Source organism: Hylobates moloch, unplaced genomic scaffold (genome assembly GCF_009828535.3).
Source record: "Hylobates moloch isolate HMO894 unplaced genomic scaffold, HMol_V3 SCAFFOLD_16, whole genome shotgun sequence".
Lineage (NCBI taxonomy): Eukaryota > Metazoa > Chordata > Mammalia > Primates > Hylobatidae > Hylobates > Hylobates moloch.
Window position 1 is genome coordinate 40,882,510 of NW_026652291.1, and position 16,451 is coordinate 40,898,960.

Genomic DNA, 16,451 nt, shown 5'->3' on the forward strand with positions numbered 1-16,451 from the left:
ATCCTGAGGTGCAGGAAGCATGTATTAAAAAGTAATAAGAGCCCGAGGGTCATACATGGGTTTTGTTTGATGTAAGATCATTTTGGAATGCTTTTTATTAAACATTTTATTTACTATGTTAAGGCAAGAGGGATGTTCACTGCCTGATATAAAATGTAAATACCAATACCATACAAAATAGATCATTTAAATCATCTGTTCTGGTGTACCTATCATTTTCAAATTTTAAAAAAATGTAAAAAGTTGAAGATGTGCTAACAGCCAGGTTAACAGGAAACATTTATCGGGACTATCGTAATTCCCACCATAATTCTGAAACAGCGCATGTTCTTTCTTTGATGGGTATTTGCATTGCGACCTAGAATAATAGGAATGGTATTTTTGTAGTTTGTAAAGGCTGAAGCCATTCCACTGCGAGATGCTATCAGCAACTCCGGCATGATTGGGAAGTTAATCTACCTGCCTGAAGCTGGACCATCAATTTCTGCAAAGTGAACTGCTTTGCCTTTCTTTCCTTTTTCCTTGACTTCTACTGCAGGTGTAAAACTGCAATAAAAATGAGATAATTAGGGACTTCACCTTTTCCAGGGGAAAACAAGTCAAATCATATCATAGCTCATAATCTTTGGACTAGCATATATTATCAGCAGAGGCTGAAGATAATCTGAGACACAGCAGTGTTCAATTCATCTATTTATATATGGAACACTTATCTAGAGAAAAAATTAAAACTTCAGCCTTTACATTCAGCCTCTAACCATCAGCAATCTCCAGAATACCACCACACACAGAATATCTGAAAAATATTGTAGTAACTACATAAGAAACAGAAAGCTCTTGGTAAGTTTGAAAAGATTATTTATTGAGGTACTTGTTATATGACAAGTGCTTTTAGGCACAACCTCATTTAACCCTCATGGAAACTCTAACACAAAATATGATCACCATCTTTACATACAAGAAAAATGGAAACTTAAAAAGAAATTAAGTGACTTGACTAAAATAACAGCAACTGGCAAAGTCACGACTGGTGCCCAGGTTTTTAGCCACAGAGCCAAGTGCTGAGCCACCAGGCAATCCTGCTTCCCAAACAGCAATCTCAGTATTCACTGCTGTGGACTCTTCTAAAGGCCTCAGCCATCGCCATCTCCAGGTAGGTTTCAGGACCTTTTACTTAACTCAGAGTTTCTTAGCATGTTGTACAAGCACTACTAAGCCGTAATGAGTTTGACTAACAAAGGAACCCAATTAAACAACAAACAAATCTATACTGACGATCTACTATGTGTTAGGAATTGCTATGACATTGAAAATAAGATGGTTTCTGATCAGAGCCATTGAATAGACTCTCAGCAAATGCTAACAGAAAAATAGAGAAAAGTGTTTTGAAGACTAACAGGACGAGGTTCCTGCCTTATAAATAGTACATTTTCTGGGAGAACTGTGGTGTCTGCCAAACCCATTGTGGGTTATAACAATGCCACATTGATAACACAATGCAGAAGTTTACCCTCTGCCCAAAGTTATGTGTCCCTCTGTTAAACTGAGGTGCAGATGCAGTAACAGAAGCACTTCCCCTCAACTTTGTTCATTCTCTAAATATGGATATCAATCATGAGAACTTTATTATTTCCTTGGTAAATCCCACAAAGAAATTTTGTTAAAGAAATACCTCCCCATGAGAGTAATAAAGTCAGCTTGGTACTTTCTTCTTCTTCCAGGATTTTCTCCAACTGCCTGGCAATATTCATGTTGTAGGTTAGCTACCAAAAGCATGTACATAATATTACCTCAAGGGAATGATTTTTAAAAATTTTTCCACTGTTGTTCTTTTTTTTTTTTTTTTTTTTTTTTAAGATGACTGGCACCAAGCTGGCCAGTGATGATTTCTAAGCTTTTCATTCTTTCTGGTGCTGCTCTTATCACTGGTCTCCAAGAATTGGGTGTTCATGGGGAAGGGTGTGCTAAAATACTGGGGATGGAGGTGTGCAGGGAAAAAGAAATGGAAAGATACCAAATGTTGATGGGAGGATTGCCTGAGCCCAGAAAATGGAGATTGCAGTGAGCTGAGATGACACCACTGCACTCTAGCCAGCCTGGGTGACAGAGTGAGACCCTGTCTAAAAATAAAATTAAAAAGTGAGGCCGGGCATAGTGGCTCACGCCTGTAATCCCAACACTTTGGGAGGCCGAGGCAGGCGGATCACCTGAGGTCGGGAGTTTGAGACCAGCCTGATCAACATGGAGAAACCCCATCTCTACCAAAAATACAAAATTAGCCAGGCGTGGTGGCCCATGCCTATAATCCCAGCTACCTGGGAGGCTGAGGCAGGAGAATTGCTTGAACCCGGGAGGTGGAGGTTGCAGTGAGCCAAGATCACGCCATTTCACTCCAGCCTCGGCAACAAGAGTGAAACTCCCTCTCAAAAAAAAAATAGTAATAAAATAAAATAAAAAATAAAATCATAAAATCACAGAATTTGGGGGTTATTGGAAGTAAAAAATATCATCTAGTATAATGCTGTCATTTTACTGATGGAGAACTAGGGCTTGGAGAGGCTGACCCATGTCCCAGTGTTAGAAACTGGTAGATAGTGCCTGCCCTTAGCCAATAGTCTGGCATTTACTGCTAAGCTTTCAGTCCTTATGCTCTGACCTCTGGACACACCTTCTCTACTTCACACTTGTCTGAGTGGCTTTCACTTCACTGAAGTCATTCTCTAGCTTGGCCGGTGAGACAGGTTCCACTTTGTGAGTGAGTGCTCTGCCATAGCCCTGAAAGCAGCCTATGCTCACAGTGCATTTGGAATCACCAACAAGCAACACTAGTAATAACTGAAATTTTTTTTTTTTTTTGAGACTGAGTCTCACTCTGTCACCTAGGCTGGAGTGGCACGATCTCAGCTCACTGCAACCTCTTCATTCCGGGTTCAAGTGATTCTCCTGCCTCAGCCTCCCAAGTAGCTGGGATTACAGGTGCCTGCCACCACATCCTGCTAATTTTTGTATTTTTAGTAGAGATGGGGTTTCACCATGTTGGCCAGGCTGGTCTCAAACTCCTGACCTCAAGTGATCCATCCACCTCGGCCTCCCAAAGTGCTGGGATTACAGGTGTGGGCCACTGCGCCCAGCCAATAATTGAAAATTGTGCTGTGAATTGAACCTCTGATTGGTGCCCAAACCACAGTCTGGGCTAGCTAGCCTGTACCCTCCTACTATCTCCAGAGTATAAGGTGGATGTAGTTTCCTAATATTACAATATAATCATGTCATTCCCCTTGCCTTGAAGTAAACAAGAAAGAAATTCATATTTTCTCTCTAGAATCCATCACGTAAATGCAGAGGGCTGGACTACTCTTGGCTTCCACGCAAATTAGACCTCTTTGATGGTTCTCAGAGAGTCTTCTCTCAGGCCATGACAAAAGAGTTGGGTTTCCTTGGTTTTATGTCCTCAGGGGAGTCCATGACCTTGGCAAACATTCAGGCAGACTGCTGGTTCTCTCCCAGCTTTGGGATAGGGGCACTTGAAGCAAGAAGGGAAAGGATAGCAGGTACTATGTCAGAGAGAAAAGTCGGCCTCGTGGGCCAACCTAGATGATGCCTGTGAGTAAAGGTATTATCTCTTTACCAAATAAGAAATGGGCATGCATGCTGATGAACTATACCAGCACCCTCATTTACTTCTCACGAGGCATTATTATTTCATTTTATAGATTAAGGAGCTGAGAATTATTGAGGCTAAGTAACTTGACAACTGATAACCATCTAGTAAGGGGCAGAGCTAGGATGTGAACCCAGGTCACCCTTCAAACCATTCTCCACTGCTCTTCCTTAACTACCTATTAAGAAATAATGGCCACCCTTTCCCTGGCATTTCTTGCATGGAGGTTATGGGTATCCTGTTGTATTCTGATAGTCATCCCCATCAGGGTATAATCTGCAAAAGTAAGGCAAGACTTGCCTGTGAGTAGGGAGCTAGGTTGTCTCTGAGGGTAAGATTTCCTGTGTCATTTGACCAGGAGAGAGGTCAGTAAGTTCAAGCTAGGGGAGGGGAAAGGGATCAACTTTTCTTGATCTGAACTTCAGAATACCTAGAAGTCTAGCACCTCTCTTGGCTAGTGGGTATAAAAGTTGACCTACCCCAGGTGGAAGAGGACTAAAACCTCAGAACTTTCAGGGTCTTAAGTTGATGGGATAAAACTTGATGCCCCTGAGATCAAGATGTTACTTTGTGAAACAGATTGTCTGGATTCAGGACACTCCATTTTCCTCCCCTCTCTCTGGCTACAATTTATTGGTCTCCTTCTAAAGCTCCTTTTCTGAGGCATGTTCCTTCCCTAAATGAGGGCCCCCTCAGAGCTCCATATGGTTATTCTTCTCATTCCCTCTGAATAATTCCAACTACTAAGCTAGCACCAATAACACACAAATTTATATTCAAGGCTCAGATCTCTCTGCAGACTTATAAAGTGACAACATCAGTCTATTGAACACTGTCAATCAGCTGTCTTAGAAGCATCTCAAACTCAGTCTGTCCAAAATAAACACATTCCCCCTTTACCGTGTATTCCCACCTCCTGTTTCCCCCATCTCAGTAAATAAGCACCACCTTCAAACCAGGTGCTCATGCCGGAAAATGGTGTCTTCCTTGATTCCTCCATCACCCTCACCCCTCATGGCTCACTAATCACTAAATTCTTTAATATCTTTTTAAGCTACTTCCCTCTCTTTCCACTGCCACCATCCTAATTTTAGCCATCTGTCAACTGAGTTTCTGCAACTGCTTCTTAACTGATCTCCTTGCCTCCAGTCTTATCTCCCCCCAAACAATTTTCCATCTTTTAGCCATTTTTCTTCCTTTTTTTTTTCTTGAGATAGGGTCTCACTGTTGCTTAGGCTGGAGTGCAGTGGTGCCATCATGGTCACTACAGCCTCAACCTCCAGGGCCCAGATGATTCTCCCACTTCAGCCTCTCGAATAGCTGGGACTACAGGTGTGCACCACCATGCCTGGCTAATTTTTGTATTTTTTGGTAGAGATAGGGTTTTGCCATGTTGCCCAGGCTGGTCTCAAACTCTTGAGCTCAGGCCATCTGCCTGCTTCGGTCTCCCAAAGTGCTGGGATTACAAGCGTGAGCCACTGTGCCTGGCCCAGCCATTTTTCTAAGATGCGGTTCTTTTTTTTTTTTTTTTTGAGACAGATTCTAGCTTTGTTGCCCAGGCTGGAGTACAATGGCATGATCTCAGCTCACTGCAACCTCCGCCTCCTGGGTTCAAGCGATTCTCCTGCCTCGGGCCTCCCAAGTAGCTGGGACTGCAGGCAGGTACCACCATGCCCAGCTAATTTTTATATTTTCATTAGAGATGGGGTTTTGCCATTTTGGTCAGGCTGGTCTTGAATTCCTGACCTCAGGTATTTCCTCGCCTTGGCCTCCCAAAGTGCTGGGATTACAGGCGTGAGCCACCACACCCGGGCCTAAGATGCAATTCTAATCACAGGTGACTTCTCTGCTTTGATGACTCCCCTGTGCCATCTAAATAAAGTTCCAATTCCTCACCACAGTATGCAAGATCTTTTATAATCTGGCCCTGGTGTAAATCTACTTCGTCTGGGACCATATACCCAGCCTAATGAACCACCTGCAGTCCCCACATTATGGCCCATGCCCTTGCGGGTCTGGGCTTTGCCCATGTTCCTTCTCCCTAGAATGCACTCTCTTCCTCCCCAAATCAAATGGCCCTTTACCTTGCCAATTCCTATTTTTCCTCAGGTCGTAGCTTAGATATCACCTCCCTTGGGAAGCCTTCTCTGTCTCCTCTGTCCATTGGACTTCAGGAATTCCAGGTCCCATATCTGGATCAGGCCGCTTTGGTGAATGCAACTTTCTTCAGCCCTGGTGCCCAGCCCAGTGTGGCAGTGGCAGCAGTTCCTGATAAGCGAGCCCCAAGCAGAGCAACAATCTCAGGGAAAAAGAGGTCGGTTCCACAGCACCGCTAACAACAGACTCTCCTTTTGGTAGTAGCCTGGAAGGGTCTGGTTTCTTTTCAGTAAGAAGGGCAGCATGGATATCCCTGCCTGTACCTCCAAATGCCCAAGCTATCTGCATTACCTCCTTCCCACCACTCAGTGGAAAAGCTGCGGCTCTCTCTTCCAGCCCCGACCTCTGATCTTGATCCCAGTCCCACCTTCCTTCCTCTGTTTATTTATTTTTTCTGCCATAACAAAGTCACTCAAGATTTTCCTACCTTTAAATCAAAACTAACAAAAATCCCCAAAACCTTCCCTTAGTCCCAGATCCACTAAAGGCTACTATGTCTTTCTTTCCTTCATTCACTAGTAAACCTACTGATAAGAGTACTCTCTTTTGGGCTGGGCACGGTGGCTCACGCCTGTAATCCCAGCACTTTGGGAGGCCGAGGTGGGCAGATCACCTGAGGTCAGGAGTTTGAGACCAACCTAGCCAACACTGTGAAACCCCGTCTGTACTAAAAATACAAAAATTAGCCAGCTGTGGTGCCGCGTGCCTATAATTCCAGCTATTCAAGAGGCTGAGGCAAGAGAACCGCTTGAACCTGGGATGGGGAGGTTGCAGTGAGCCGAGATTACACCACTGCACTCTAGCCTGGGGCAACAGAGCGAGACTCCATTTCAAAAAAAAAAAAAAAAAGACAAAACAAACAAACAAAAAAAGCAAGAGTACTCTATTTTGGGGGTTTTGTTTATTTGTTTTTTGAGGCAGTGTCTCACTCTGTTGCCCAGGCTGGAGTGCAGTGGCGGGATCATGGCTCACCACAGCCTCAACTTTCTGGGCTCAAGTGATCCTCCCACCTCAGCCTCCCAAGTATCTGGAACCACAGGCACACACTACCATGCTCAGCTAATTTTGTCCATTTTCGGTAGAGACAGGGTCTTGCTATGTTGCCCAGGGTGGTCTCAAACTCCTGGGCTCAAGTGACCCTCAACCTCGACCTTTCAAAGTGCTGGGATTACAGGAGTGAGTCACCACACCCAGCTGAGTACTCTATTTTTGCTAGTTTTTCATCTTTATCTCAGATTCTCACCTGTAACTACTGTCATCTGATGTATACCCTACAGCCTTCCTGAAGCTGCTTCTCGACTAGTCCCTACGGATCCCTAACTTGTTAAATCCATAGGCCTCTTTGCAGTGTTTGCCCTCCTCAGAACTCTCCAGCCTGTGACACTGCTGACCCCTCCCTGCCCAATCCTCTTTCTTGGAGAACCTTCTTTTGCCCCTGAGGCCTATGTGTATCAGGGTTTTTCCTCTGACCTTTCTAATCATTCTTTCTCTTTCTTCATTTTTTTTTTTTCTTTCGCCCAGGCTGGAGCGCAGTGGCACAATCTCAGCTCACTGCAACCTCTGCCACCTGGGTTCAAGCGATTCTACTGCCTCAGCCTCCTGAGTAGCTGGGATTATAGGCGCCCGCCACCGCACCTGGCTAATTTTTATATTTTTAGTAGAGACGGGGTTTTACCATCTTGGCCAGGCTGGTCTCAAACTCCTGACTTCATGATCCACCACCTAGGCCTCCCAAAGTGCTGGGATTACAGGCGTGAGCCACTGCCCCCAGCCCATTCTTTCTCTGTCTTTGGCCAATTCCTCTTTCTTTGCCTGTCTCCTATTCTTGAGAGCAGTATGAAGATATCTATCAAAGGCTTAAAATGTGTACAATAATTAAGACATATCAAGCCAATTGTAATGTACAAACCTTAAAGACTGATTGAAACAAACTTTAAAAATATCAGACAACAGGGGACATTTGAATACCAACTGAATATAACTGAATATATGATATTAAGGAATTACCATTTGCATTTTTAGGTATATAAATGGTAATTCAGTTGTATTCTCCTCCTCCCCATTTGTCCCTCTCCTCCTTCTCTTTCCCCTTCTTCTTCTTATTTTATATATTGGGACTCCCAACCTACATCAGTTGTGTTTTCTAAGATAGTGCTTATTCTTTGAGATACATACTGAAATATTTACAGATGATATGATGCCTGGGATTTGCTTCAAAATAATTGAGGAGCGGGGTAGACAGAGGTATAGATATGAAATTGACTTTAATTTGGTACTTCTTGATGCTGTATTATGGGTTTGTTGGGGTTCATTACACCATCTTCCCTACCTTTATATATTTGAAATCTTCTAATATAAAAAGTTATAATGGGCCAGGCATGGTGGCTTACACCTGTAATCCTAGTACTTTGGGAGGCTGAGGCAGGCAGACTGCTTGAGCTCAGGAGTTCCAGACCAGCCTGGGCAACATGGCGAAACCCCATCTCTACAAAAAAAATACAAAAAAATTAGCTGGGCATGGTGGCATGTCCCTGTAGTTTCAGCTATTTGCGGGGGGGCGGCGGGGGGGCGCGGTGGGGGCTGAAGTGGGAGGATCGCTTAAGCCCAGGAGGTCAAGGCTGAACTGAGCCAAGATCAAACCACGGCACTCCAGCCTAGGTGACAAAGTGAGACCCTGTCTCTAAAATTCTAAAATTAAATAAAAAGTTTTAAATGTTTACATACACACAATTTTTTGGAGATTTGGTCTCACTCTATCACCCAGGCTGGAGCACAGTGGCGCAGTCATGACTCACCACAGCCTCAATCCTCCCACCTCAGCATCCCAAGTAGCTGGGACTACAGGCGCATACCACCAGGCCCAGCTAATTAAAAAAAAAAAAAAAAAAAAAATTGTGGGAACAGAGGTCTCACTATGTTGCCCAGGCTGGTCTCAAACTACTGGGCTCAGGCAATCCTCCCACTTCAGCTTCCCAAAGTGCTAAGATCGCAGGTGTAAGCCACCACACCCAGCCTATTTATACTTATTTTTTTAAGTTTTTAAAATAATGCTGCAAGAAAAATAAAACTGGCAACAAAATCAAACCTGCAAGGCAGGGTACAGCGGCTCACGCCTATAATCCCAGCACTTTGGAAGCCTGAGGCAGGCAGATTGCTTGAGCTCAGGAGTTTGAGACTAGCCTGGGCAACATGGTAAAACCCTGTCCCTACAAAAATACAAAAAACTAGCCAGACGCAGTGGCATCTGCCTGTAGTCCCAGCTACTTGGGAGGCTAAGGGAGAATTGCTTGAGCCTGGGAGGCAGAGGCTGCAGTGAGCCTGGGCAATGGGAGTGAAACGCTGTCTCAAAAAAAAAAAAAAAATCAATCTACAAAGGCTTCAGATTTTGGAATTATCAGTCACAAAATGTAAAGTAAATGTAACCAGTATGTTGAAAACACAAAATAAAAATAACTCTTAACATTGGTGCACTGGTGGTCTTTGGGTATACAACTGTGGTGGAATCTTCACTTTCTGCTTTGTACATTTATATACTTGTTTTTCAGTATATATGTACAATTTTTTAATGAAGAAAAAGATACGAAATGATGGAAATGCAGAATGTTAAGAGAATGTGTGTGTGGAGAGAGAGAGGGGAAAATCAGAAGAAGATTTGGAAAGATATATGTATACCATAAGATGTTAACAGTTACTTGCTGGGTGGGACTGTGCTTTGTTTTTGCTTATTAGTATTTTGCAATTTTTTTTTAAAGAGATGGGGTCTTGCTATGTTGTTCAGACTGCAGTACAGTGGCTGGTGCTATTCCCAGGTGTGATCATGGCATAATATAACCTCAAATTCCTAGTCTCAAGCAATCCTGTCCCCTCAACCTCCCGACTTACTGGGACCACAGGTACTCACTGATGTTTTTAACCCTTTTCCTATTTAGAAAAAAAAAAGCGTAGCTCGCTGCCAACATTCATTTAATTTTACATAAACACCCTCTTTGAGGCTGAAGCAAATCTGATTGATTTTCCACATGAAAATAAAATATAAAATTATTCTTAGAGTTATTTCTCAACAGAACTAACATCAGAATCATCTCAATCATCAGAATCGTCTATTTCGGAAAAATCTTATTCATCAACTGAATCTTCAGGTAACAACTGTTTGAGAACAATGTTAACATCATGTGTAGGAATGCTACGTTTTCTAGGATTTGAAATTTTCAGCGATAGACAATTACTATATTTCGTAAATGGAAATACCACTAAAAACCGAATGCTATTAACAGAATGTCTTTTGTTTCCTAAGTCAATATACTAGAATGATGAGAAAATAATAAGGAAAGCGAGATATTTCGTTGCAAAGTTATCTCGGGGTAAACGCTGTAGCTGCAAGTGCCACTGGCGAGTATTCTCTAGGCAAACAAGAAAACGGTTAAATAGTATGATTTTAAATAATATATTTCATAATTTTTTAAAGTATTTCCTAGGGTTCTGGCCTCAGTCATTCCACTTCCCACTCTAATTTTGCACTTGCCTTTCTCCTAAGGGCCAAACTCCTGCCAACTGGATTCTTAACCTGGGGGTCCTACAGGCAGGCACCTCAAATAGTATGCGTTTAAAAAAATAAGCTTGTTGCCCTTTACCCACTCCACACGCTTACTGGCTCTCCCCACCCCTGCTTATCTCTGCATTCTCCTGCCAGAGCTCATCTGGGTCCTAGTCACCTCCCTCTTGGATTGCTGCATAATTGTCTTGTCTGCCCAGTTCTAATCTCGCCCTGCTAGGTATGACAGCAGTCACTGAACACGCCTGCTACCTCTGCAGCTTCCATCCCTACCACTGTCTACTCTCAGCCACCTCTGCCTCAGCCTTGCCCCTTCACCACCAACTGGAATAACATAAGTCTCCAGTAGCACTGTCTCTGACAGAAAAAGCATGTTCCAGCTCAAGAGTCCTCTCTGACTTCAAACCTATCTGTTAAAATTTGTGATGAAGCCAGGTGCAGTGGCTCACACCTGTAATCCCAGCACTTTGGGAGGCCAAGGCGGGTGGATCACCTGAAGTCAAGAGATAGAGACCAGCCTGACCAACATGGAGAAACCCCGTCTCTACTAAAAATACAAAATTGACTGGGTGTGGTGGTGCATGCCAGTAATCCCAGCCACTCGGGAGGCTGAGGCAAGAGAATCGCTTGAACCCGGGAGGGGGAGGTTGCCGTGAGCCAGGACCGCGCCACTGCACTCCAGCCTGGGCAACAAGAGAAGGACTCCGTCTCAAAAAAAAAAAAAAATTGTGATGGGATATGCTCAGACTTTAACAGGGAACCAATACCTATATTTCCAACGAATCCAAACACCAACTCTGACCTAAAATATACAAGGGTCTGCCTTCCTCTACCTGAGCAGGTAGATGCCCAAGGTAATCCTGATACTATAAGGCTCACCACATTGAGTTACTTAAACACAAAGCAGCTCTACCAAAAACGGGCTGGCTCACCCCCATCTGTTCTTCATAATAACTCCTTTTCCACCTCCCTTAACGGCCTCCCAGTTTGTGTACTCCACACGGTCCGGGTTTGGAGTTTTTTTTTTTTTTAGTTATAACTTACATGTAGTAAGGTGCATAAATTTTAAAGTGTGCAGCTTGATGAATTTTTTAATATGTATATACCCACAAAGCTACCACCCAGATCAACATATAGACCATTTCTACCACCTCCGAAGTTTTCCTTATACTGTCTCCCACTGCTACCAGTTGATAACCCCCTAAAGGTGACCACTATTTTTTATTTACTTTTATCATTAAAGTTATTTTTTGCCTATTTGTTAAAACTTTTATACAAATGTAATCATGCAGTATTTACATTTTTGTGTCTGGCCTCTTTTGCTCATGTTTTTGTATTATGTCATATAACCTACATTTTAAGTCATACCATCACGCAGCTATTCTCCAAAATTAGTGGAAATCGAATCAAGCCACAGTTTAAGAACAATTTGGGAACAAACAAAAAGAAACTTTAGTTTATGAATATGAATATTTCACGAATATGAAAGATGATATGAAACTGATAGCTGCGAACTTATTAGTAGGCTCAAATATGAAATAGCACCATTTGGGGTGGGTTGTTAGATTAGCACTGAAAATTAGTTTGAAAAATACTGTCAGCCAGGTGCGGTGGCTCACACCTGTAGTCCCAGCACTTTGGGAGGCTTAGGAGGGTGGATCACTTGGGCCCAGGAGTTCAAGACTAGCCTGGGCAACATGGTGAAAACCTGTCTCTACTAAAAATCCAAAAAACAAGCCGGGCATGGTGGTGTGAGTACTAGGCTGAGATGGGAGAATCACCTAAGCCTGGGAAGTCGAGGCTGTAGTGAGCCAAGATCATGCCACTGTCCACCAGCCTGGGCAACAGGAGTGAGACGCTATCTCAAAAAAAAAAAAAAAAATTGGCACTTAATATTTGTACACACATTCTCTTGTGCTTTAACATGTATTTTGACTCCTGTAACTGTCTCGTGTGTCTAATCCCAAAGCTATCTGTCTATCTCACACTCACTGAGGGTGATGTTTCAGGAGCCACTGGACAGAATCTTCCGCAGCAAACCTGAGAAAGAAAACTGAAATTACTGCTTTGAAGTGACGGGTTACTCAGAAATACTGAAATACATATTCTTTTTTTTTTTTTTTGAGACGGAGTCTCGCTCTGTCGCCCAGGCTGGAGTGCAGTGGCGCAATCTCGGCTCACTGCAAGCTCCGCCTCCCGGGTTCAGGCCATTCTCCTGCCTCAGCCTCTCTGAGTAGCTGGGACTACAGGTGCCCGCCACCATGCCCGGCTAATTTTTTTGTATTTTTAGTAGAGACGGGGTTTCACTGTGGTCTCGATCTCCTGACCTCGTGATCCACCCGCCTCGGCCTCCCAAAGTGCTGGGATTACAAGCGTGAGCCACCGCGCCCAGCCTGAAATACATGTTCTATAAAATGTAAACTTTTGATTTTGACTCTCATAAAATGTTAAGCCTTTGAATTATTTGTTTAATTAACATGAAACATGTCATTATATTTATAATGTAACTATAAACATCCAGTGTAACTATATATGTCTGCTTAGCCAACTCCTTTCCTGACCTCCAGCCCCATTTGTCCAACAGCCCAAGAGGTATTAATGTGAACAAGTCATAGCAACCTGAAACACATGGCCAGTTTTGTCATGTTATTTATTTATTTTTGAGATGGAGTCTCTCTCTGTCGCCCAGGCTGGAGTGCAGTGGCTCAATCTTGGCTCACTGCAACCTCTGCTTCCCAGGTTCCAGCAATTCTCCTGTCTCAGCCTCCCAAGTAGCTGGGATTACAGGTGCCCGCCATCACGCCCAGCTAATTTTTGTATTTTTAGTAGAGATGGGATTTCACCATGTTGGCCAGGCTGGTTTCAAACTCCTGACCTCAGGTGATCTGCCCACCTCAGCCTCCCAAAGTGCTGGGATTATAGGCTTGAGCCACCACACCCGGCTGCCAGTTTTGTCACTTTAATGCTGTATATGGGTGAAGGGCAATCCCAGCCACTTGATCGCCCAAGTCAGACACCTAGGAGCCAATCTAAACAATTGCTTTTCCCTCTCCCTTCACATCCAATCCCCACATCCTATCAATCCCATCCAAACATCCTGTCAATCCTATCTCTTAAGTATTTCTTAAGTATTTCTTAGTCCTTTGCCTTTCCATTTTTACCAACCTGGAGTTAATTCTAACTCTCGCTATTGCTTACTTGTATAATTATCTGTAATCCTACAACTAGTCTTCTAATGGATCACCTGCATCTATTCTTCCTCTGCTTGAATCTAGCAGATTCTTTGAATATGCTCAATAAATATTTGTTGAGTACCTACTTAAGAAGTTCTGTAGCTGGCTCCAGAGACCTGAAGATGAATAAGATAGTTCCTGCCACTAAGGAGCTTACTGTCTAGTTGAGGGAGACAGTGAGTACATGAAAAGGGCTTTGGCATTAGACAAATCTTGGTTCAAACTATCAGTTCTGCTACTTACTGGCTATATGACTTTGGTTCAGTTGCTTAATCTCCCTGAGCCTTGTTTCTTCATCTATAAAATGAGGACATTAATGTTCACTTTGCACAGTTGTTTTAAGAATTGGAAAAATATGCAAATATCTGGCACACAATCAGTGCACAACAGATAGTGTCTAGTACTATTAGTTTAGCTATACACTTGTAAGAGTCAGTGTCTTCTTTAATAGAGATTAGAATCAGTTTTTTCTAATTTAGTAATTTTATCTTGTGAGATTCACCATCTATTGCAGCAGGTATAATATGGTCCCATTAATGTAAAACTATATTTCTCTAACTCAAAAAGGCAATTTTATAAAGTAATTAAAAACATGGACTCTGTAAATCAAACAGACCTACATTTAAATAATCTTAGTCACCTCTGAGCTGTGTGATTGGGCTAAGTCACTTAATTTTCCTCAAGTCGCTGAACCCTTTGAAGACTCAGTTTCTTCATCTGTAAATTGGTTAACATGCAGCTGTTTCAAAGAGTTGGTAAACTGATTAACACAGTGTCTGGTCCATATGAAGCAGCTGGTAAGCGTTCAGAGAAAGGCTGTTCACTAAAATGATTGTCTCCTTCCAAATGTCGAAGTTTCAGTGGGTATTTATTCTTTATACTCTTCTGTTGCTTTTTTTTTTCCCCAGGCACATGTAATTTTTATTAAAACTCTAATAAAGTGTTGTTAAAATTTACCTTCTGAACTCAAGAGTTCTGGTTTCATCTTTCCAGTACCACATCCCTAATCGTAATCCCAACTGCTGTAAAACGAAATGATTGCAGCAAAAAGAATTAAAAGCTCAATTTACAATCCACATGCCACAATAAACCTTTAACAGTAATTCCTACTTACTAACACACCTTTTAAGTAATAAAAAGGAAACAAAAAACAATGGTTCCTACTAGTCCCTCTTTACACTTTCAATAAGAGTGTAGAATCCTAAAGTGTTAAACTTGAAGCTAGGATTTTATCGCTTTGATTGATTTTAGGTGTGGTTTCAGTAGAACGGCAGGAAGGAGGGAGAGGGAGAAAGGAGGGGAGGAAAGCAGGAAAAGAGGAAAGAAGAGTAGGAAGGGAAGGGCGAAAGGAAGGAAGGAAATTGAGACTACATATAGCTCATCATAGCAATCTACCAATTAATTGAAATTCAGACAATAAACTGATGCCCAGGGCAGCCTCAGCTGTCTGGTTCTGGAGCCTTCCGGGCTCCAACACTGAGACTGCCCTTTACAGGCAGTGGCAAAAAGTTAAGTACACCCTTTTCACCGTGGAAGCTAGCACCCCCCCAGCCTTTCTACCCAGAGCGGGGCTGCTTCCCCCGCAGTAGGTCTCCTTATTTTGCAACCAGCCAATTAGAGGTGGTGAGGTGGCATTTCGTAAATATCTAACTACCTGCGCAGGGAGCCAGAATTCAATTCTGACCATCTGTCAAATACACCAGAGGTTTTTTTTTCTAGCCAAATATGGCCAGGTGTCTTTGAGAACCGCCAGCCCGGGGCGAAGGCGACGACCCGCCTCTAGAGGAGGGCGAGGGGAGCGGCGCTGGGAAAGGCGGCGCCGAAAGCCGGTTGGAGGCAGCAGGGCCCGCCTTGCGCCCAACCCGGGTATGGGGGCGACCAAGGCTGCACTTACATCCATCAAGTAAGGGGTCTGCCCACCTAACCGCTTCCTCCTCGCATAAATCTCGGGCACCCGGTACATGGCCTCGCCCTGGCCGCCACACGGCGTCGCCGAGGATACCGCCCGCAGGCGCCTGCACACGGCGGCCCGGGGCGCGGAGCGGGGCGGGGCGTCGCTTCCGTCCTGGGCCGCGCGGGCTGCGGCCGAACCCAGGCTTCTCCCGCGATTTCCAAAGCCCAGCCTGGTGCCCCCTTTCCCAGTCTTAAAAGCCATGGCGACGTATTGGCCTATCCATTGTAAAGCCGCCCAGGGCATAATTCTTCATGGCATTCCAACTGTGAACTTCATAAAGTTACTCACTTTACTGTTTTAATTGGAGTAACTACATTCAGTCCCATAGGGAAGAAAGATCCATTTCTTCCAAACTTTCATGATTAGCACTATTATTAAGTTCAAATCCAGGATGGACCTAGGTTGATGGGGAGAGCAGAGTTGAGGTGGGGAAGCAGGGTAGCCTCGTGGAAGAGAACGTGGGTACGGAAATAAGGTTTTCACAACAGTTGTGCTGCTTAACAAGCTGTGGAATCTAGGACAAGACTACTCTGATCTTGTTTCTGAAAACACCAAATCAGGGGTTATGTGGATTTTTGGAGTGGTGTGTGTAAAGCACCAGTCTTAAGTACTCAAAATTAGTGTTGCTCAAAAACAAAGAACCTTGCTTAGTGTCAATGGGTATTCAATTGATATTTTTACATTTACACTTTTCAGATCATATGTCTTGTAATTCCTTCTTGCAACTGAGTTGATAATGCTGATTCTGGCTGATTTTTTTTCCTTCCAGCTTTAAGTGAGCAATGCTAGATGATGCAACATAATTGGAAATGCCTAGTATATTCTTTTGTATCACCACATCGTAATTGGCATGAGAGGCTAATAAGTAGTGGATATATATTCCCATAAACTTTT

General features: G+C 43.4%; 1 protein-coding gene across 1 annotated transcript in view; it reads right to left on the bottom strand.

Annotated features, from left to right (window-relative positions):
* Positions 1-15,629, bottom strand: part of PPP1R36 (protein phosphatase 1 regulatory subunit 36) — a 41,731-nt gene extending 26,102 nt beyond the window's left edge. The window contains exons 1-4 of the mRNA XM_032179992.2: positions 15,498-15,629; positions 14,561-14,625; positions 12,363-12,410; positions 460-546 (exon numbers count right to left, since the gene is read on the bottom strand). Coding sequence (XP_032035883.1) covers positions 460-546; positions 12,363-12,410; positions 14,561-14,625; positions 15,498-15,566 — 269 coding nt within the window. The 5' untranslated portion in view covers positions 15,567-15,629. The remainder of the gene's footprint in view (positions 1-459; positions 547-12,362; positions 12,411-14,560; positions 14,626-15,497) is intronic.
* Positions 15,630-16,451: the final 822 nt, after the last annotated feature.